The sequence below is a fragment of the Brachyistius frenatus genome, unplaced genomic scaffold, assembly GCF_029030835.1.
Source record: "Brachyistius frenatus isolate BFR_SWC_R1_liver_20210118 unplaced genomic scaffold, ASM2903083v1 Contig_3, whole genome shotgun sequence".
Classification (NCBI taxonomy): Eukaryota; Metazoa; Chordata; class Actinopteri; family Embiotocidae; genus Brachyistius; species Brachyistius frenatus.
The window spans coordinates 1378133-1400258 of NW_027210602.1; the positions used below are offsets into that span (position 1 = coordinate 1378133).

The 22126-nt window shown below is 44.0% G+C and overlaps 1 protein-coding gene across 3 annotated transcripts; it reads right to left on the minus strand.

The window, feature by feature from the left end:
• Window positions 1–867: 867 nt before the first annotated feature.
• LOC138622860 (ceramide transfer protein-like) lies at window positions 868–18970 on the minus strand. Of its 3 annotated transcripts, XM_069701985.1 has the most exons (18): window positions 18409–18970; window positions 16648–16782; window positions 9875–9991; window positions 9557–9622; window positions 7213–7320; window positions 6936–7074; window positions 5594–5680; window positions 5175–5332; window positions 4994–5086; window positions 4817–4903; window positions 4636–4728; window positions 4395–4469; window positions 2998–3093; window positions 2715–2847; window positions 2538–2608; window positions 2195–2323; window positions 1952–2081; window positions 868–1788 (listed from the first exon to the last, which is right to left on the minus strand). In XM_069701985.1, the coding sequence occupies exons 1-18, from the start codon at window positions 18517–18519 to the stop codon at window positions 1661–1663; spliced, it is 1956 nt and encodes a 651-aa protein (XP_069558086.1). In that variant the 5' UTR covers window positions 18520–18970; the 3' UTR covers window positions 868–1660. The 3 variants fall into 3 exon arrangements, with proteins under 3 accessions (XP_069558086.1, XP_069558077.1, XP_069558068.1); XM_069701976.1 differs by lacking the exon at window positions 4395–4469 and having other exon boundaries at window positions 6936–7071; XM_069701967.1 differs by lacking the exon at window positions 4395–4469.
• Between the last annotated feature and the right edge of the window lie 3156 nt (window positions 18971–22126).

Consider the following 22126-nt stretch of genomic DNA (forward strand, 5'->3'; position numbering starts at 1 on the left):
GCGTTCGGACGGGGACATACGGGACACCGAGACGTGCCGTGATTAACGGGGGATTTCAGTTCTGCGGCTGAAAGGACACGGAACCGCAAATACTGAAATTAAACTGAAATGAGTTTGACATCTTTAGAATACAAGGGATTGCAAAAAAAAAATACAAATACACATCCTGCCAGCCTGTTTGAGGAAGTTAACATGTCACCTGCTTCATTCCTTCAGCAAATATACCGAGTCAGCGGTTCTCAACCCTTAAAGTCACGCAGACATTTTAAGAGGGTTGAAGATGGCTGCATGAAAAAAAAAAAAAAAAAAAAAAACCCCGAGGGGAAAGAAAGTCTAAATTTGATTTTGAAGTCGACAGAATTTCTGTGGCTGAGCTTTCACATTGAAAGAAACGGGTTTTCGGTGCACGCAGCGGCCGTTTGCGGCCAACGCTGTCAACGATAGAAACCAAAACTGATGTCAGCTCTCATCTTAGCCTTGGTAGACAGGTTTAGATAAGTCCCGACTTCTTAATTCAACCAAATGAACTCGACTTTTTATGTCGTTGTCTCGTGAAGCCGAAAGCCAGTTGAGAACCGCTGCCGTAAAGACAAAGTTTAAATAACAGGACAAAGACGTGAATGAGAGGAACGAAGCCACGAGGCGCTTCTCTAGCGATTTGAAAAGGTGCGCCAACGGCAACCCGCGTCCGTCTGAATCTATAGTTTTCTGAACACTGAGGCATCCGGGCTCCACTGGCGTCGCAGAAATGCTCCGCGGACCTCCAGTCAGCGACGCCACGTGCAACTCGCCGAACATTCGACACGTGCCGACAAACTACGACGTCGCCGATGCCACGCGTCACGTGACGTCCCTCCTTCAGGCACCGCTCGGGAGGTGTTTTCATCAGAGGGACAAACGTCACAGAAGGGGTCGAGCCTTGCATCATCGGGGTCACGGCTGAGCGACGGCCCTCTGGACTCGACCCGCAAAAACGTCGGCGACGTCGTTGGGACTACGAAAAAACGTCTGTTCGCGAACGACGTGAAAATTCCACACAAAATAGGAGCTAAATATTTCCGTCTACCCGCTGGGATCTGTGTTTATTTTTTATTTTTTTTTACAAACTTCTTACAGAACATACATTTAATATATTAACACATCTGTCTCGTGACACGAGGATGAGAGACGGGGGAAGGGGGCGCTTCACGTGGCGCTCCGGGAGCCGCCGCAGCTCGCTGGGTCGCCGAGAGACGTGTTTGGAAAGACTCCTCGGGTTGTGGACTTGACACTCGAGATAGGAAAAACAACAACAACAACGACAAAACAAACACACAAAAAAAAGGGACTAATCTCTGGGGAAACGATTGGGGTGAAATGCTGGACGGGTTTCAATGAATTGGGAGAATATTTTTTTGACGCGAGTGTCTCTCCGAGGTCGAGGTGTTTTATGACCTTTTCGTCCTCTGCTGGGACGAACCTGAGGCGACCGTCGGGGTGGGGGGGGGGGGGGTGGGGGGGCATCTCTCTTCGTGGCGGCGGCGGCAGTCGGCCCTCGTGAGGCGACAGTGAAACCGAGGAGAGGATCGTGTTGACATTCTGGAGGCGGCCCGCGTGCGCTCGGTAAATGCGGGGACGTGGGCCGGAGCCGGCTCTGGAGGTCCGTGTTTACCTGCAGCTCTCAGAACAAGATGGGCTTCCCCGCGGTCTTCTCCTGGACGTAGGAGGTGAAGCGCTTCAGGAACTTTGGGTACTCTCTCTTCGCCACGGCCCGCAGGACGGAGGCCGGAGCCCAGCCGCCAGGATTCACTGCGCGCGCGCACACACACAACACACACACACACACACACACACACACACAACACGCACACACACAGATATGTTGTAGGTGTAATGTCTCCTCTGACAACATCAATGTGTAAAAACAGACGAACGGAAGACTTCCGTTCGTGAAATCAGACCGTAAACTCACCGTTGGCAACGTAGGTGATTTTACACAGGATGTTGTCTCTGCTGATCTCTTTGTCGCCCTCTGGCGGGCTGACCAGCGTCTGGCAGATCATGCCGATGTTGATCTTGGCTCGGACACACCTGTTGGTGGGCTGTGGACGAGGACAGGGCTCCCGAGTTTAGAGACGGCGGCGGCGTAGTGAGTAAACCGTGCGACAACGGCAGCCAGGCGCCTTTCGTCTAAAAACGCAGCCGGAGAGCTCACCTGCGCGTCCTCGTGATCCACGGAGAAGTTGCACACCACCCAGGTGTCCGGGTCGTTCTCGTTGTTGGCCACGATCTTCCTCATGGCGGACAGGTACAAGACGTCCCTCTGAGACGCAGGCCACACCCTCTGCAGCACAGAATCATACGGTTGACGCACGGAAGGCGATCGAAGCGCGCAGGTCGGTGTCCCAACAGGTTCGGGACATCCACCAATCACGGAGCTGCTGGTTTGTTTACGTGTCCGTGAACCCCACGTTGCTCCAGATGGTCAGACCAGCACTTTCCAGTGTGTGTGCGCGCGTGCGTGCGTGTGTGTGTGTGCGTGCGCGCGCAGCTCCTACCTTGTGTGTCTGAAAGACGATCACCGCGTTGTCCGACAGCGTCTCCACCACGTTGAAGTTTTCGATGGTGGCTGCAGGAAGCAGAAATAACGGAGGTTTATTTTCACGCTGCGTTGCGAGGAAACAGTTCGACGCTCAGGTTCCTTCGGAGGATTCGAATGTCATCGTCGGACGTACTCTCCCAGTCGTTGCGGTAGGCCGTGTCCCAGAAGTAGTGGCAGAGCTCGTGACCCGTCACCCCCTTCACCGAGTGGGTGGCCTTCAGGGGGTCCAGCACGATCCCGTTTTCTTCCACCTCTCTCCTGTACACCTGAACACACGCGTTTGCATTCAAATCAGCTCGTCGTCATATTTTCTCAGGAGGCCGTTTGTATTTTAATTGGGCGTAAAAAAAATAAATAAATAAATAAATAAAAAAATCCAAGAAGTAAACGTATTTGCTTCAAAGTGTCGGTCAAACCTTCATCTCTCCCTCCTCCACCACCAGCTGCCAGTTGGCGTCTCCGCCGACGTCTTGCAGGGAGTAGGTCATGTGACTGTGCACCATCTCCTCCACCTACGACAGCAGGTCAGGGACACAGAGAGGGGCGGAGGGGCGGGGGGGTGGGGGGAGTGGTTATTCAGATGTTGAATCGGACGTTATGTTCCCGACTGGTTAAACAGATGTTTGTTCAGCAGCTGATTGGTTAGTGGGCCCGGTGAGGCGAACCACAACATGCAGAGCAGCGAGTAGTCGGTCATGTGACTTTATGAAGGAGACCGGACGTAACACGGACTTTAAGTTCGGTCGATCTTCCAACAGACAGGATGTGGGAATGAAAAACTGATGCAAGACGACTGCCATCGTTCCCCACGTGGGAGTTTAATTGATGCTGTCAGAATATATCCTGAGAGGAAAAGTGCGCATTGATCCTCATCGAACTGGTAGTGTTTGAGTGTGTTTTTTTTTTGTTTTTTTTGTTCCGTCTCTCTCCTTCAGGTGTTCGGTAGGACAACTTTGATTCTGTAAATCTGGACCCCTGAACTCCAGGTATCTCTAAACGAGGACAGACGGACTCCAGCTGGCTCAAAGCGACGCTGATTCCCAGAGAGCCTCTCTGATTGGCTGACAGGGAACAGGTGACGGGTTTAAAAGGGTTCGAAACACAGCAGGCTGGTTGTTTGACTCTCTGGTAGGAGGGAGGAGGGCAGCAGTTTGGGTGTTTTTTTTGTTGTTGTTTTTTTTTTCTGAATTAATTTCATTAATTTAAAAGAAAATCAACATGTTTCTATAACGAAGTAAAACACTGCAGTGTTACTGGGAAGTAGAGTGACACGTCTGTGTGTATATATACAGTCTGGTATAAACTGGTAAACAACATATGAAAATCACTTGTAACCACGGTAACTGTCCACCTCAAATGTGGCTGAAAACAAGAAAACTACACCAAAATGTATAATTTTCTGGACAAGAACTAAAAAAAAAACAAATGACTGAACTGTGACAAGAATTACTCAAAACCAGGAACTAAAAATGAAAACTGGAGGACACAAAGCTGTGATGTGCTCAGTGGGTCTATGTTACAGTCAAATCTTCATGTTCATGTTATCTCTGAACACGAGTTGTCTTATTTCACACTAATATCATGTGACTTTGTGCTTGCTGCTACTGCAGCGTGTTAAAAGGGTCCTGATGAATTAAGCTGATGCAGTTAGTGGGGAGTCATGCAAACAAGTGAAGCAAGAGGAGGAGAGACTGCGGAGGAAGAGGGGAGACTGCTGAGGAGGCGAGGAGGAGGTGAGACTGCTGAGGAGGCGAGAAGGAGGTGAGACTGCTGAGGAGGTGAGACAGCAGAGGCCTCGGCAGCGAGTTGTTACCTCTGAGCTGAATCTGTGGACATGATGAGGAGCGACTCTGACTGACGGGGCGGGGGGGAGCAGAGGAGGAGGAGGCTACAGAGAGGAGGAGGAGGAGGAGGAGGAGGACACAGGGATGAAGGACAGCAGCAGCAACACAAAATGATGTCAGAAATATGAAGTGGGGGATTCAAATAATGGAGAGGAGGTGAAGCAGGTGGAAGGACTGAAGCAGCTTCAGAGGGTCAAAGAGTTTAAGGACCTTGTCAGAGAATCTGTGCGTGCCGGTGCTGGAATAAACGTCTCCGGGGGGAACCGGGCTCGACCGCTGGATCCTCGTCTTCTCTGTTTGCGACTGGACACCAAAAGACATACAGTTATGTCATAAGCGTGACATTAAAATCACCTTATAAGTAAATAATGAAATCTCATCTTGTTCTCACCTGCTCTTCTATTTTGTCCTGACGGTCGAGAGCAGCCTCAACTGCATCGAAGAACTCGTCCTCGTTGATGAGGCTGTTCGGACCTTCCTGCCGGGGAAACGCAACAAAGACAACATTAAGTTCCGATCGAATCCACACATCCTCTCGCACCGCGGGTCAATTTCACCGTCACATCACCTCGTAGTCCGGACCGCCGAAGTGAGACTTTTTCTTCAGCTCGTTGAGGGCTGACTTGTAGCCCTCCTCGATTCTTCGCCTCTTCTCCATCTCCTACACAAACATTCAGAAGCTCAGACTCAAACGGCGGAAGAAGAAGATGGAGATGCTTTCCTTGAAAATGATCCAGACATTAACGGACCTTATCCACCCTCTTCTGCCAGCTGTCCTCTCTCTTCACCATCAGGTCGATGCAGTGGGACAGAGTGGCCAAGATGCCCGCGGTGGTAGCCTTGAACGTGATGGCCTCGCCCTTAAAGTCTATGCCGTTGATTTCTTTGGGACTCAGAGCCTGAAACACTGTGCGAAAGAAGAGCAGAGGAACGTCAGGAAATTAGACGCGGGAGAAGTTACTGCGACCGACGTCGCGCGTGGACGAAGTGCAAGGGAACGTCCGAGATTGCCCCTTACAAAGTTTACAAAAATGGTTTGACGAGCTCTAAAACTTCACCTTCCTACAGTGACGTTGTGTTTTTCGGTGCTCCGCAGTTAAATACTTCACAATTTGACAAAAAACAAACAAACAAACAAGAGTTTAGGTGAGAATTCTTCATGACTCACGTTTTTCTTTGCTGCCGTTGTTGTTGTTGTGCAGAAACTCTCCGTCCGTTCGTGTGTTGGGAAAGTCGTCTTCGTCATCCTCCACGACTGAAAATAACAAATAATACAAATTAAAAATTTGTACTCGGATAAATGTGCAGTTGGTAGAGAGAGCCCCTCTGACAGTCAAGAGTTCCAGGACCGGGCAGCGCCTCCGGCCCGTTCAGGACCGACCGCAGCTCAGACCGACTGACCTCCGCTCAGCTGGACATCATGACAATGGTCCGGTTTCATCTTCAGTGTGAGAGGGGGCGGGGGGGAGGGAGAGGGGGAGGGTGGGGGGAGGAGACGGGAACAAAAGGAGGGCTTCTTTCCCTCTGCTCATCCAGGGCTGCCATCGACAAATGTTCAGCCAGCAGAAAAAAAAAAAAAAGGGAAGGGGGGGGGGGGATAACTGCTCTCTTGACTCCCAGCGCACACAGAAACACAATTAAACATTCCTGACAAGAAGCACGTTCCTCCCCAAATATTGTCATTATCCAAATATGGGAATATTCATGATAAAGTTTCGAGTTGTTATAAATTGATTTGACATCTTTACATGTGGTCTGAAGGTTTTTTTTTTTTTTTTTTTTTTTTCAAATCCTCTTATTTTCCTTTTAATTTGTTCTCAAATGTATTTGATTTTTCTGGCGTACAAACGTCTGTCTTATTATCGGCCTGTCAATCATCTGTAAAGACCTTTGAACTGCACTAAAACGTACGAAAAGTGCTCGATAAATACATTTTGATAGACCTTTTGACACTGCAGTGTATATTCTATCAACACACGGACACACCTGATGGAACAGCTATTTAACAAAATAAGTGATACTTCAGGTAAAAAAATTCTTTGGATTATTGTTTATTATTTTGCTTTATAAAGTGCCAAAAGTAGAAAAAAAAAAAAGTTCTCTTTTTATTTTCTCAAATGAGCCATATTCAAAATGTTTATCTGACAGATGGCTCAAAGCTGAAACATGTTCAGTTTACTTTAATTTAAGGCAAAGAAAAGCTTTGTATGTTTGCGAAGCTGGAAGTCGTAAATCTCACATCTCATTTCATATTATCTTATAAGTATTTGTAAATTTGTTCCTATTGTGTGCACTTTTTTTTTTGTCTTCTCCATGCTGCCGTGACGAGTAAATTTCCCCACTGTGGGATTAATAACTTCAAATCTAATCTAATCTAATCTAAATATTTGATGTTTGAGCTTTAAAGTGGTATTTTATTCATTTAATGTCCACAGTCCGCCCTAAAAACACAGAAATCAGATCTCATCTGGATCCATAAAGAGTCGTTTGATATGAGAGTGGGTTCTTACTTTTGTCCCTCTGCAGCTCGTCTTTGGAGACGCCATCAGCGCAGCTGTCAAAGTACTTCTGCAGCGTGTCCACCTGCCTGCACAGGATGTCCCTGAACGTCTCCATCTCCGCCAGCTTCTCTCTCAGGCTGTGACCCTTCTGGACAAACACAAAGTGTTCACGTCTCCTCGGACCACGACGGAAACCGTCCCACTGTGCCCTGGACAAACTTCCCCCCCCGTCCCTCTCAGCTGAAAAAAGCCAGCGAGGGGGAAACACGGAGCGGAAAGAACTCACCTTGAAGGAGGAGGTGGAGGTGGCGGAGTAGCCGCTGGTGGCCGACGTGAGCGACAGCATGGAGCCGTGTCTCCGCAGGCTGGACTCCGAGCCGTATCCAGAATCAACCTGAGGACGGACGCAGCGGAGAGAAAAAAAAGACGTCAGGGATGCCGTCGCAAAGACTCAATAGAACATATTCCAATATAAACTAAAGATGATGCAGAAGAAGAGACAGAAAACGGTTCATCGGTGACCTATTAACAACAAACAAACACATCATGCAGTTGAGTTTTGTTTTTTTGTTTTTTCTCAATGATTGATTACAAATTCTGTATTTTTCCCTTGAAAAACTGTTATGAAGTAAATTATGAAAAAAGATTTTTTGTGTGTGTGTGTGTGTGTGTGTGTGTGTGTGTGTGTGTGTGTAACGTTCAAAAACGTACACAACACTTTCAGACAGACTTCATAATAATAATATTCTTTATGTTGACAGGACACAGTGACATCAGCTGACTTCCTGTCAACCTGAGCGGTTTCTGTTTCCTCTTACCCCAGCCCTCTAAATAGACGCTCCCCGACAGCGGACAGGAAAGGTTTCAACTGTCCTGAAGACAAATGGAGAGCTGTGTCTCCTTTAAGAGACGCTTCCGCTGCCAGCCACCAGGGGGCAGCAGCTGTAAGCGCACGTGACGCACAGAGGAGCCCGAGGTAACTGTCGGTCAATGACCAGGAGTAGCTCTCTGCCTGTTTCGCATGGCTGTCAGTGGTGCTGCTCCACCTTCAGCCAACATCACTGCTACCCCACTGATTTTCAGAGAGATCTGACTGTCCGACGGGAGGGCGCATTCATCACAGAAGACAGGAGGACTGCGATTAAACGATGAAAACATGAAAATACAGAAATATCACAGCCGTAAAAGTCACATTTATCAGATGTTACGTCTCCTATGAACAGTTTAAACTCTGCAGTAGCACCTGCACACATGAACAGACTCTTAATCTGCAGGTGTGCAGATCTTCAGGTGTGCAGGGTCTGTGAAGCCTCAGTGCACCACTGACTATGGACAATAAGAGGTGGAGATAAAAAAAAAAAGTCCTCTCTGAGCTCATTTTGTCCTTATTTTCTAACGAAAAATAAAGAACCCCCTGTCTTATTAACTCTCCATAAAAGATGTTTTATGTCACATGTAAAATACACAGCAGTCACACCGTATATAAACATTGACGGTAACCCTGGTAACGAGCGTTGCTTCATATTTGGATGCTTCATATTTTTTAGGACGATGAGGTTAGCTGCGGTGTGTTGCGTGTTGTGTGGACACCGTGTTGTGTCTCCAGGGAGACGCCAGTTGCTGAGTGCTGTGAGTAATGTGCTGCTCCATGGGTGTGTGCGTGGTGCGTGTGTGTGTGTGTGTGTGTGTGGGGGGGGGGGGGAGCGGGTCCTTCGAGGAAGAGCGGCTTTCAGCGGTGACTCACCGTGGTTGGGATGGCTGGGTGTGCATGTGTTTGTGTGCACAAGAAATGCCTCCCCCCCTGTTCCAGAATGAGTCACTGGGGTTGGGGAGGTGGGGGGGGGGGGGGATTCCCCCCCAAAAAGTGAGCACCATGTGTGTTGGCAGTCACTTTTGAAACACTGAACTACGTGTGTCACATTAGATTGTCCTCAGCAACAATGAAAACCACCACTTGCATGTGTGATGTGTGTCGGTCAGTGTTTATGTATGACCATAAACTGTGTATTTTTTTTTTTTGATTTTGATTTTATACACTTTATTAATCCCCGAGGGGAAATTTCTTCCTCTATTGTTTTTTTGTCCCGGAGGTGTACAGAAGGAACTACAACCTGCTACTTTTACTTTCCTTCCACTGCAAGCATTTCTTAACACAGCTTGGAAACGATAAAACTGGTTTTACAGCGACGATAGAAATTCACACTGTGCTGATATTTTAAAAACCACAGCAGTAAAACCGTGGCTGGAGTCCGGAGCAGGTTCACCTCCCATGTTTCTCAGCAGGTTCCCATAAAAATAATTAAACAGTTGTCTTTTCTTCGAACAGATTCCTCGGTTAAGTCTCGTAGCCGTTTCGGAGTTGGCCAGGTGTTAAATGTGTGTTAAAAGGGATTAAAGTAACTCGAGCCAACTCCAAGATTAAGATAACTCGTCCCCGAGTCCTGCAGCAGCACTCAACCATCCAGGATTCAAATATCACACAGAACACATGCTCGCGTGTGCGTGTATACTGTAAGAACTGCTGTGCATGAGGCTAACACTGTAACAACCGTGTTACTGCAAACACAGTTGCGGTAACAGACCACTGATCTGCAGACATGTGCACCAGAACTACAGTCCTACAAACGCACCAGTGGTGGAGGGATGATGATTGTTCCCTGGACTCCTCCCTTCTCTCTCCTCCCCTCTCTGATGCTCTGATAGAAACACACACACACACACACACACACACACACACACACACACACACACACACACACACACACACACACACACACACACACACACACACACACACACACACACACACACACACACACACACACACACACACACACACACACACACACACTGTAAACGCAAAGATCAACTTTGTATGAAGTTCATTGAAGATGTGAGGATGGTTGGAGCAGTTTACTGTGTGCGCTGTCACGGTGTGCAGGACTCACTCTGTGCAGCTCGATGGAGTCGATCCACTGGTGTCGGTGCTCCGGGTCCTGAGCTCTTAAGTACCACACGCTGTCGTTCACGCTGATGTCCAGCCGGCACTCGTCAAACTCATGAGGCTAAAAAAACACACACACACACACATACACACAGAAAAATAAGACAGGGGACACAAAATGAGGTTAATCAGTGTGTGCTTCTGTTAAATGAGGTCAGTTAGAGAACCAAGCTGGTTTTATGTATGTGATGATACACACGCACACACACACCACACACTCACACTCAGTCGTGTGAACTGAACGTTTTCCATTCAGGACAATCTATGCATCTCAGAGGGATGAGAGACAAAGAAGAACTAAGCCACACGGGTTCGGGTTTGTACATACTAATACCAAACCAAAGGTCAACAACAATACAAAACAAAAAAAGTGCAAAAGTGACTTTTTTTCTTTCTTTCATATTTGGGACATGATATATCATGACACAGCAGTGTTAGAGCAGTTGCCTCACAGTGAGAAGTAACTTGAGGCCTGCATGTCAGTTCAGAAAAAGGTCATAATCCAAAAGTCATGAAAAGGCATCCAAAATATCCAAAGTATGTTGTCCAAAATATTCAAAGAAAAGTCATACTATATAGCATGTCGTCCAAAAAGTGAACCAAAATTCATTTTTGTATATGGTATAGAGTATAGAGTATATTGTATAGAGTATATAGTATATTGTATATAATATATAGTATAGAGTATAGAGTATATAATATAGCCAGGGCATGGCGGCTAAGTTTGATGTTTTGCCGTGACACGACACAATTGATGTTTAAGGTCAAACGATGCTCCAAACCTCATGAAACTTGCGTCAGGCACCAACTTTCATGAGTTTTTGAAGATGTTAAAGCCGCCAAAAAAAAACAACACTTTTTTTTTTTTTAAAGAAGAATAAGGAACTGGAATATGACATTTTTCGTCGGAAGACATGTGTATCCACTTTCATGAGTTTTTGAATATGATAAAGCCTCCAAAAAGGCAAATCACTTTTCGTAAGAATAATAATGCACAAGAAAAAAAAAAAAAAAGAATTCCTTGAAAAACAATAGAGCTTTCGCACCATCGGTGCTCGAGCCCTAACAAGATCGAGAAAAAAAATAAAACTGCAAGCGGGAATATGCCGACCCTCACGTGCTGCACGTCGGGGAGCCGGCGGCCCTGACCCGCTGGATCCCCGGCGTGAAGCTGCGAGGGACCGCATATCACTGCTTGCAGTTTTAATTTGATCTGTTCTCATGCATTTAATATATTTTCTATATTTTTAAATGTTCCTTTATATCTGTTTTTATGTCAAACGCTGCATGTAATTATCCTGCTGTAAAGCACTTTGAAATGCATTTCTTGTATGAAAGGTGCTATACAAATAAATTGTATTATTGTTATTATTATTATTATTATTATTATTAATAGAGCATTTACCCATTGAAGAGAAAATCTCCAATGTGAGGCTAAATTTCTCCGAAGGTCTGATCATCATGAGAGATCCCGGGTGAGACTCGGATAATAATCTCCTCTACATTCCTCTGCTGGCCACAACGCAATAAACACATCTGGAACATCTGCTTTAGCATGTTTGTAATACTGTAATCAATCAAATATACGTAAAGATAACGCTGCACTTTGCGTCAGAGAGAAAACAGAAGAGTTTGAAACGAGCTACTGTAGCATGTTTAATTAATGTATTTATCGACTCTTCTGTGACTGAATCAATAACAGCATTCAGAGGGAAAACCTAATTATACTTTATTGATTATTTCTGTCTACCAACTCTATTCAATCCATACAAGATTAACACTGTTTAAACATATTCTGTGAGACGAGCTGAAATCAAACAGGCAAATATAATCATTAAAAGTGATTGCTATCTAATATGTATTTCTACATTTAAAAAAAAAATTATATTCAATATTTTTGCCCTGTACATGTTGCTGTCTGTCTGTCTGTCTGTCTATCTTTCTGTCACACACTGAAATCCAGAGCAGAGAAGCAGCCTGAGCCCGAACATCACCGGACACGGAACATACTTTAGTAATAAACGGCCAACTACAGTGTCTTTAAGAGGGTTTCTGCCGCCTGGTGTCTGAACGACAACAGCTGTTCGACTGAAAACTGAAAACTTCCACATCAGCTTCTCATTCAGTGCTTCCTCTTGACTGGTCGCATGGAGGTGAATCAGACTTCGTGCACAGCAGTGTTTCCTCTTTCCTCCTGAATCAGCATTGCCGCTAACATTAGCATCCTCTCCACTGCCGCTAACATCAGCATCCTCTCCACTGCTGCCAGAGTCAGGTTTTAAAGAAAATCACATTAACGTAAAGCGGGTTGTTATCTTCACTTCACCTGTCCCTCCTCTGCTCCGCTCCATGTGTAAGCCCCGCCCTCTGTGAAACACGCCGGTGTGGGGTCCATGATGTGTTTGGTGTCTTTTGTAAACCAGCCAGCATTTCGACAGGTTTGAGAAGCAAACATTATGTAATAAATAGTTGGGACCTGAACACTGGGTCAGAACCAGTGAACCACAAATACTGTAAAGAAAGTGAAGTGGGAGGAGCCGTAGGAACTGATCTGGTATTTAGTATTTATATAGACTGAAAAGGTTTGATTTATCACTAAAGTGTCTGATCGTTGCAGCAGCTGAATCTCCTCGAACACACAAGTGAATCTGCTCGAAATCTGCATTTTGAAACTTTGAGGTTTTTGATGACATTTCTGCAACATGATCTGTTTCTCTGTGATTTAAACTGTAGCGATACAAGACATAATGCCAAATGTGAAGATACGTTGGAATATTTTGTCAAATTTTTTAAAAGCGTCAACTTTTGAACCAGTAATATTGTGGAGAAGTTCTGGTGGCAGATTTTTGGCACCAGTTAGGAAATGCGAGGAACCGATTCTAGACACGGTACCCGACCTGAGTCGGTGGAAAAGAGGCGTCACAGAGGAGAAGAGAGAAAATAGTCTGACCTTTAATGACAGCAGAATTGGCAGAGACTCTCCCACTGAGCTGACATTAAATGGGTGCCTATAAATTATGTAAATAACAGAAACATTATTTCTGGTTTTTTAGATTAATGGTAGGAGAAACACACCCGTCTGCACTTGTGTAAGATCAACAGCAGTCAGAGAGACAGATGAGAAGAGGAAGCACAAGCAAGGAAGTAAACATGTGTGATGCATCTTTAACCCGGTATCAGTTATCATGAGGACAAAGGATCAGGCGACAACATCTACATCCTCCTTCCCTCTGAAACACAGCTTCAAACTCACTGGTTTATAAATGCAACTACGGCAACCTGCTGACTGGACTACAACTGCCTGCAAACATCTGAGAAAAACACATGAATTAAAATTCAAAGAAGCCATTTTGAAAATCTATTCAAGCAGAAAGAAAATAAAAGAAATTTGAGACAAATGTATTCTTTTCCACAAGCTCCCATACTACTATATATGTGGCACTGCTACTAATACTCCTATATTACACTGAAAACCATGGAAATGCATGAGAATGCACTACGGATCCCATGATAAAATCAATATTTTGATTATTTTCATAGTTTAAAAGAAATAAATCAATAAGGACCCATTTAAAGAGGCAGGAACTCTTCATCTTGCTCTGACAGCTGTGACCTATAATGTACATGTTTAATAACATCTGGGACAGAAAGTAGACTGGGATCATTAAGGGGTGGACTTTGACAAGGAGATGAACTTCATCAATCAATCAGTGTGGAAGTATGTCTCACTGACACACCAGAGGTTTGTGTTGTGGTAATTCAGGGGACTGTGATGTCACCGATATCTTTTCCTGCTGGTGAGAAGTCTCTGACAACTTCTGATGTCTGTCACATGTCTCCCTTTTCATTTGGTTTGTATTTCACGCTCACATCATCAGAGTCCGTCTTTAATACTACTGTCTCATATTTGTGTTCCTTTGTTTGTTTTGCAGAGTTTTCTAACTATATTATCTCATGAGGAAACATGTTGGGGAGGAAAACAGAACAGAAAGGGTGGAAACAACATTTTATGAAATAATATACTGCTGAAAATATCAATCATTTTGTGCCCAAATGTAAATGATGAGGCTGAACAGCTTCACCCTGTCTCTATTCTCCTCCAACATAAACTTCCTACTGAGCTTCAAACAGACTCCCCTTCTGTCCTCTCCCCTCCAGCCTCCTCAGAGCCGGTGTACGTGTCTGCAGTCACAATCTCCACAACTCAATGAACGGGAGCACAAAAAAAAATGACTGCAGAAAAATGGAGGGACCGAAACCAATGCAAACACCGAGAAACCCTGCAAGGCTGCATTAAAATTGGAATGTATTTTACTCCTAATAAACTGTAAAATTATACTCCGACCTTAGGATCTTGTTCCTTCAACAGTATTACTCAGACCTGCTGGCAGGAACTTCTTTCTGGAGACTCTATGAACACCAAAATGGGATTACGGTGTCATCAGAGGAAACTCTTACTCACCGAGTGGTCAAAGTAAAACATAGGGAAAGGGAAGGTGAAACAGAAAGGGTCAAAATAAGAACACACACGCAGAATAAGATATATGTGGCTCTTGACCCGCATTGACATGCAGGAAGGTCACATGCTCTGAGGAAGAGTCACATTTCCTGGCTGAAGACACCTTGCAGATTTCCAATAACTTGACGTCACATGCATCGTTCTAAATGACCCCCATCTGACCTCTTTTCTGTCTCTGTAACCATTTGGAGAGGTTTATTGTGAGCGTCACATCCTGGCTGAAAATAATCCAAACCTACGGCGGATCCGATCTGAAAATAATCCAAACCTACGATGGATCCAGTCTGTACTGATTCCAGTGAGAGATGGATCTACAAGTAGGCCAGTGAGCTTTTATGAACTGACCATGAATCTAAATATGGCGGTGCTGCTTGTCAGCCTTTGCAGGCACAGTTGCAGCAACAGAAGAAGTTACAGTCACATGCAGCAACACCTTGGAATAACATGAGAGAGCCGGCAGTGTGTCAAAGTCAACTGTCACCACATGATGGTTTTCTTTGTTTGTTACCACTTATAATATATCTACTCACATTATTTAAGTCCGAGTTCTCCTGATGTGTGTGACAAACAAGGACTTCACATGATTTCTCTTTAGTCAGATGTGAAACACAAACAGGAAGTGCTGTTATGTGGTCAGCAGTGGGCCTCAGGAGAGGCTTCTCAGTCTGGAGCTAATGAATGCTAACAGGCTAAAAACACCGCTAAAAGGAATTCTTTAGTTTTCCAACTTCTTCAAAATGCGCAAAAGTCAGAAGGTTTATTGATGACAAACGACAGAAACTTCATGTAAACAACCAAACAATCGAGGAGAAAACTGCGAGTGAGCTGAATGTAGAGATCATAGGAACCAGACGTGCATAATAAAGTTTAAAAGTACTTCTGTGAGAAAGGCAGTAACCGTGGATGATGTTCACCAGACACCAGCTGGACCTGTTCCTTATTTACACCCTGGGACTTGGAAGGCACTGAGAGGGGAAGTGACTGCAGCAGAGCACCACATGATGGTTAATATTTACATACGTGCTGGGAATGAATAAAGCTGAACAAATATGGCTCATGGAGAAGGCTGCGTTACGCTGCCTGGGAACAGTAACTGATTCATTTCCCTTGTTACTGTTTGGAGAGAGAGACAGTCGGAGCTTCTGTCAGGTCACGAAACACGACGAAAGGTCAAACATCCCGTCCTAAACACTGGTAACACGTGGACTTCAGTTTTCTCCATTTAGCAGTGTGACAGGATTTTATGAAAAGTCAGATGAGAGTCTCTTCGTCAATTATTCTTCTAACAGTGAGGAGGCGTGTTTCCTAGTCGGTCCTATACAGTGACACGGCACTGTCAGTCTCATGATGAAGTTTCCAGTAAAGTTGACCGCATAACATGCTGTTTTTAAACGAGAACAGTCACCTGACGAGCCGCTTCTCCTCCGGCAAAACTTGGGACACAATCAGGAGTTCTCTGTAAAAATAGGTTATCACCTGCAGTTTGAGAAACTCCGACCCAAAGCTTGTCCTCTGGCCTCCTTAAGAGAAACATGTGACGGGTGCCTGACATCTGAATCACATCTTGTATGTCAGATGCCAAACTTCTCAAAACCATGTGAGAAGCTGAGCGAGGAAGAGAGGGGGCGGGAAGAATGCCCGGGGAAGAACAAGAGATGATCTTTGCTCTTCCGATTCTCAGACTAAATCTAATGGCCTGTTAGAGTTTTAGAAAAATGGAGAGCTTTACACACGGCTCGGCGTAAACGTAGGAGACACATTGATAACAAAACACTGAAACACCTTTCTGTGATCCTGATGAAAGCTTCTCAGTTCACGCAAGAGTCCACAAACGAGCCAAACCGAATCGCATCTTCTACGACGACTGAATAGATTTTATTAGATTAAAACAGCGTGCAAAGTGCGGACAAAGTGTGGACAAAGTGTGGAGTGAAGTGCATTTTAAACAGTAGTGGTGCGTTTGCAATACAAGAGTCAATCCCTCTGGCAAAAGCAGACAAAGCTGTTTGCACAATTCTTCTAAATCGTCAAGATTCTTGAGCTTACCGATCTTTAATGACGAGTCAACAACCCTCCCGGAGCTTAAACGAAACCCTCTTTCACAAACAACAGCCCATTCTCGCGAGATGTTTTACAAAGGGGCCGACGTTGCACAAGTGTAGCAGAATGGTGGAGAAAAGGACGGTGACAGTACTCACAGTAATAACAGCTTTGCTGAGGCAGAGGGAACCCCGGCAGCCGTACTCCGTCTCGTCCTGAGACTTGTAGTAGCTCAGCGTGTTGTTCTTCAGCATGACCCAACGGTCCTGCCAGCCGTGGATGTAGTTAGTCCACTGAAAATAAAAAAAATAAAAAATAAAAAAATCAATCATCAATCGCTTTATAAGATGAGAAACAAGAACACAACCAACACCTATAAAATGAAATATAATATATAATCTCTGAAAAAAATCAGCACCTTACTTCAAAACTTACATTTTCTTGTGACTACTGCTTCAGTTCACTGAGCATGTACTTAAATGGGAAGTTCTGTTCTGTTCTGTTCTGGTATAGTATAGTATGGTATGGTATGGTATGGTATGGTATGGTATGGTATATGGTATGGTATGGTATAGTATGGTATAGTATGGTATGGTATAGTATAGTATGGTATGGTATGGTATGGTATGGTATAGTATAGTATGGTATGGTATAGTATAGTATGGTATGGTATAGTATAGTATGGTATGTTTGGAGCTGCACTTTGTGGTGTTCTATGGAGAGTTGGCCCCTCTCATGTTTAACCTTATTTACATAGCAAATACTGTGCAGTGCAACCTCAACGTGCAGCAACAATACAAGATCTGAACATCTCTGACAGTGTTAACAGTCAAAATGTGACATCAAACATCGAAGGACTGTTACGTTAGACAGATAAAATAAGAGACGGGCCTCCATTTCTCTAGTAGCTCAAGCATGAAACCATACAAAGAATATGGCTAAGCTGAGTTGTTTGCAGTTTAAACCTTAGTCAGGACATGTGGGGCTTTTATGTAAGGTGAAGACTCATTAATCCTCACAAGACTTATGACGTGTATCGGCCTCATAATGATTGAACAGGTGAGCTTTCCTGAATGTGGATCTGCTTAATCTCACAATATGCTTGGTTAGCAGGTCAGCGTGCAATCTGTTTACCGACACCCAGAGCACAGTGAGATTAATACCACATGAGCTTGCCAGCAGCTTAATGACTTAAAACTGCCGTCCGTTGGCCCGAAACAACGGTCTGAGCATTGAGCAGAGGCATATGGCAAAAATAGGTTAGCGAGTCTAGCGGGAGACTTAACGGTCTGTTTACCAAAGAAAAACAGAGCACAGCGACAATAGCTTGCAGGGTTGTTATTCACAAATGTACCAGCAAATGTTTTCCTGCACCTCGCAATGCTGCTGCCAAACCAATATTTACACTGTGACTGGACATCTGGTCTGAACACCATTTGCTCCGTTGGCGGTGTCGTTACAGTAGAAATGGAAATAATAAGGAATAACGTTACAGGCAGGCCTTGTGTACACGTTGCCACGGCAACCAGTTATTCGTGTTGAACCGTATTCAATCTTGCGTACAGCGTGTCGTTACAGGGAGCTAAATCAAACATCTTGAACACTTCAGAAGGACCGGAGAGCTCCAGTAAGCGAGCTGTGGCGTCACGTATCCCGTTTCACGTGTCTCCACGGGGGCTTTCCTCCTGTCTGGCTTCAGAGAGGGGATTACCGCCACTCATATTGCTGCAACGTGTAAATTATTGCTGCACTGGATTTAGGACAATCCTTCCTCCCTCCCCAAAAAAAAAAAAACAAAAAAACAGACATGCCACGATTTGTCATACAAATGACCTCATTTCTAGATGGAAGACAGACAGGCACCTCCCCTGGCAGCCTACACTGACCAAACTAGATAACCTGGATCAAACGTGACTCACCTTACTGAGGACACCGCTGAAGTCGGCGATACCAACGAGATGTCCAGGCTCCTCTCTCGGCTCCAGATCCTCCTCAGACCCGGAGGAGTTCCAGCTCTGGTTGTCTGACATTTTTCTTTATTATTATTATTTTTTTAATGATTTGTCTATCGCTCGATACAAAAAAAACCAATGGGGCATATATGACACACAGATTATTTATAAACTGACGGTATTATCCGAGCTGCCCGGACATGAGTGACAAAGCAATAAGGAGCAACAGTTCACGGAGTCATGGTGGTGTTGTTGTTATCGATGGGGGTAATAGCTCCGAGTGGAAGAGGAGTTAACCCAGATGGCTGAGCGCTTGACTGGATCGATGGCTGACTCCCAATATATAGACAACAGTAGTTAGCTGATGAGGCTGCCGCACATTCAGCGGTCAAACGGTCCAGGTGAACGTTAGCGGAGAGCCCGTACGTTAGCTGTCAACTCCGCTCATCCGCCCCTTTTTATTCTCCGTACGGTGAGTCCCAGAAGCCGCGGAAGGGGAGAAAAAGAAAGAAAAAAGGATGAAATGCCGATAAATGTATTCAGGCTCAGCTCCAGCGGTCCCAGGTAATCCGTCCAGGGGAGAGGGGCCGGCTTCAGAGAGACGCTGTGGCCGAGGCGGTGTTTGTTTTGCTCCGTGGACTGGTGACAGCTCTCCGGCTCATCGCCATGTTCATCTGACGTCTCGAGCTTCCTCTACCTCTCGGAGGCTGCTCGAGCGCGTGTTCCAACTTGTGTGCTGCGCAGGGGCGCTGGCTCGTGTGACGTCAGCAAATCCATTCCTGGATCGGAAACAGGCTCCTCCCCCTGTTTACTGTACTGAAAATAGACTTGAGGAGTACTGAGAAGAAGATACACTGAGGAGTACTATACAATCAAGTGAAGAGCACTAGAATATACACTGAGGAGTACTATAAAATCAAGTGAAGAGCACTAGAATATACACTGAGGAGTACTAGAAAATAAAGTGAGGAGGACTAGAAAATAAAGTGAAGAGGACTATAAGATACACTGAGGAGTACTATAAAATCAAGTGAAAAGCACTAGAATATACACTGAGGAGTACTATAAAATAAAGTGAGGAGGACTAGAACATTCACTGAGGAGTACTGCAAAATAAAGTGAAGAGGACTAGAATATACACTGAGGAGTGCTACAAAATAAAGTGAGGAGGACTAGAACATTCACTGACGAGTACTACAAAATAAAGTGAAGAGGACTAGACTATACAGAGGAGTACCACAAAATAAAGTGAGGAGGACTAGAAAATAAAGTGAAGAGGACGAGAATATACAATGAGGACAGCTGCAATAATAGATTTAGGAATACAATATAATACATTGAGGAGTACAAGATAGTAAACTCATGGACAGGAACTGGGAAACAGACCACCAGAAAATAGACTTACTGAGGAGTACAATAAAGTAGATTACAGAAGTGCATTACTCTAAATAACTAAATGCAACTATTTTCATAATTTAGTTTAAACACTTGATTAGATCATGTTTACAACAACTTTCTCATCAAAGCATTAACATTCTCAGCTCAGTATGCAGCAGATTCTGTTTCATGGATGATTTAACTGTGAAGAAAATATTTGCCATGACTTTATAGACTCCCTGTTTTTTGGCATAAATTTAAGAATAACTAATAATTAATACAGTACAACTCAATTATACCATTTGAGTTTGAAGTCAGGGCATTTCCTCCTTATATCTCAGCCTTGTTTTATTCCTTTTTGTAAATTAGATTAAATTCTGGCACACTTTTTCTTACATCATGGTAATTAATGAGTCTTAAGCCCCTGAAACTTTGGTTTAAAATCTCAAATCTATCATTTACAACACTATAAAATGTAACTTTCATGAATAAATAAGCAACAATCAGTGTTAATGTCAGGAAAAATGATCCTGTTAACACCTAAAAAGTTTGGTAAATCACTGTAGGAAGTATGTTTTAGTAAATGACTGTATATGATAGGGAAATTAAATGACCTCTTCTTTATTATGTTGTTTGTAAGGCCTGTCCAATGGAGCCTTAACATGTGCACATAAACATGTGAGGTATTAGAGGGTGCCATTTGTTGCACAAAGATATATTATCCATGCAGTGAAATGTTTATTTAAAAATACAGTATATGACCATGATGTACACGTTTACAGCTACAATACTGAGCTTTTACCTGCCACATGTGCATGTCTGTCATTTTCTGAAGGGAAGAAAATTTGTCTAAAAATAATAAAATCTTTAAATATGAGATTCCATCAAATTCCATAAAATATATAAACAGTAAAATCCGGCATTTAAAAAAAATAATAATAATTTTGTTTTGTTTAATTTCACGTCTGAGTTTAAGATATCAGTGGATTTACTTTAATTATAAAAAATTACTGCATTATCAAGTTACTGTGCTTAGAATAATTAAAATATAGTTTAATAGTTTCCCTAATTTCATGAGATAAGAAGCCTGACACAATAAATTATACAATGGGGGGAAAATATAAATCATTATGCTGTACAGTAATCCCAGTTTATCACTTATTTAACGTTATAATTCAAAGTGACATAATACATTCATTCATGGAGAACCTTCCCTCCTCATCTCCTTGACTTAAGCCTGTACACGGCCTGTACATGAGTCATGTGATAATCCTGAGGTGATTTAGCTCATACACAAACACACACCTCTCACGCTGTCAAACACACCGTGTCTTGTGAAATATGTAACACCCATGTTTCAGTGAATAAGAGAGGAGAGGAAGAGGAGAGCTTTCAGTCACTGGTTTTGTGAGTCTAATGCATTTCCATGAAACCATGAGACCTCGAAACGAAGAAACCTCAAGACTTCTATTAGCAGCACAATCAGACTCTTCTATTGAAGGGAAAAGTGTGTGGCGAGAAGCTGTGTTTTCAGACAATTAGCAGCCATGATATCACATCCATCATAACATAGAGCATGCAATAATTTAAGCCATACTTTATTTGTAATGTACACAAGGAATTTATTGTTTTATTATTGTCTATTTGACTGGTATCTTTCTTGTCAAAAGCATTTATTTACATTATTTCAGGTGAGAAGAACCATTTGTATATTAGTGTGATTATAGACTGTTTTGATAGCAGAAAAAGTGCTCTGAAAACAAGATGAGGCCCCTATCTCTCCGACTTTACAAGTGAAATCAGTTCTAGTCTCGCCCTGCAGCCTATTTTTTCATTTCACATTAAGTCCGTGAAAATCCTGACATTCACTACGGCAACGTGGTCGTTCTGTCTGGGGAAGGGCTCTCAGATAACCTGTTATTTGACTGGAGAGGATTTAATCAGCTGATTTAATCACGGTGACATACAAATTGTCCCTGACTTAGTGGGTGTGTGATTCATTTAGAGGGCCACGAGTCAAGGACCATGACTCAGGCCGGGCTGATCAGGCAGTAATGTGATTAAATCACATCCTCTTTCGAGCTGCATATTCCTTATGGGTCAGCAGCTTTGTGTGGGTAGGAGGGAAGGAAGCAGCTGGTCCATCAGCGTGGATTATTTTACTTCATGAACACTTCCTCAGGGGCAGGAAGATGAAAGCTCAACAGTGTAAGACGTTGGCTGTGAAATAACTGCAAACTGGTTGTAGTTTTCTTTACTTCAGACATTTATTTAAGTCTTAGTTTGCAATAAAAGATATTTATTTGTA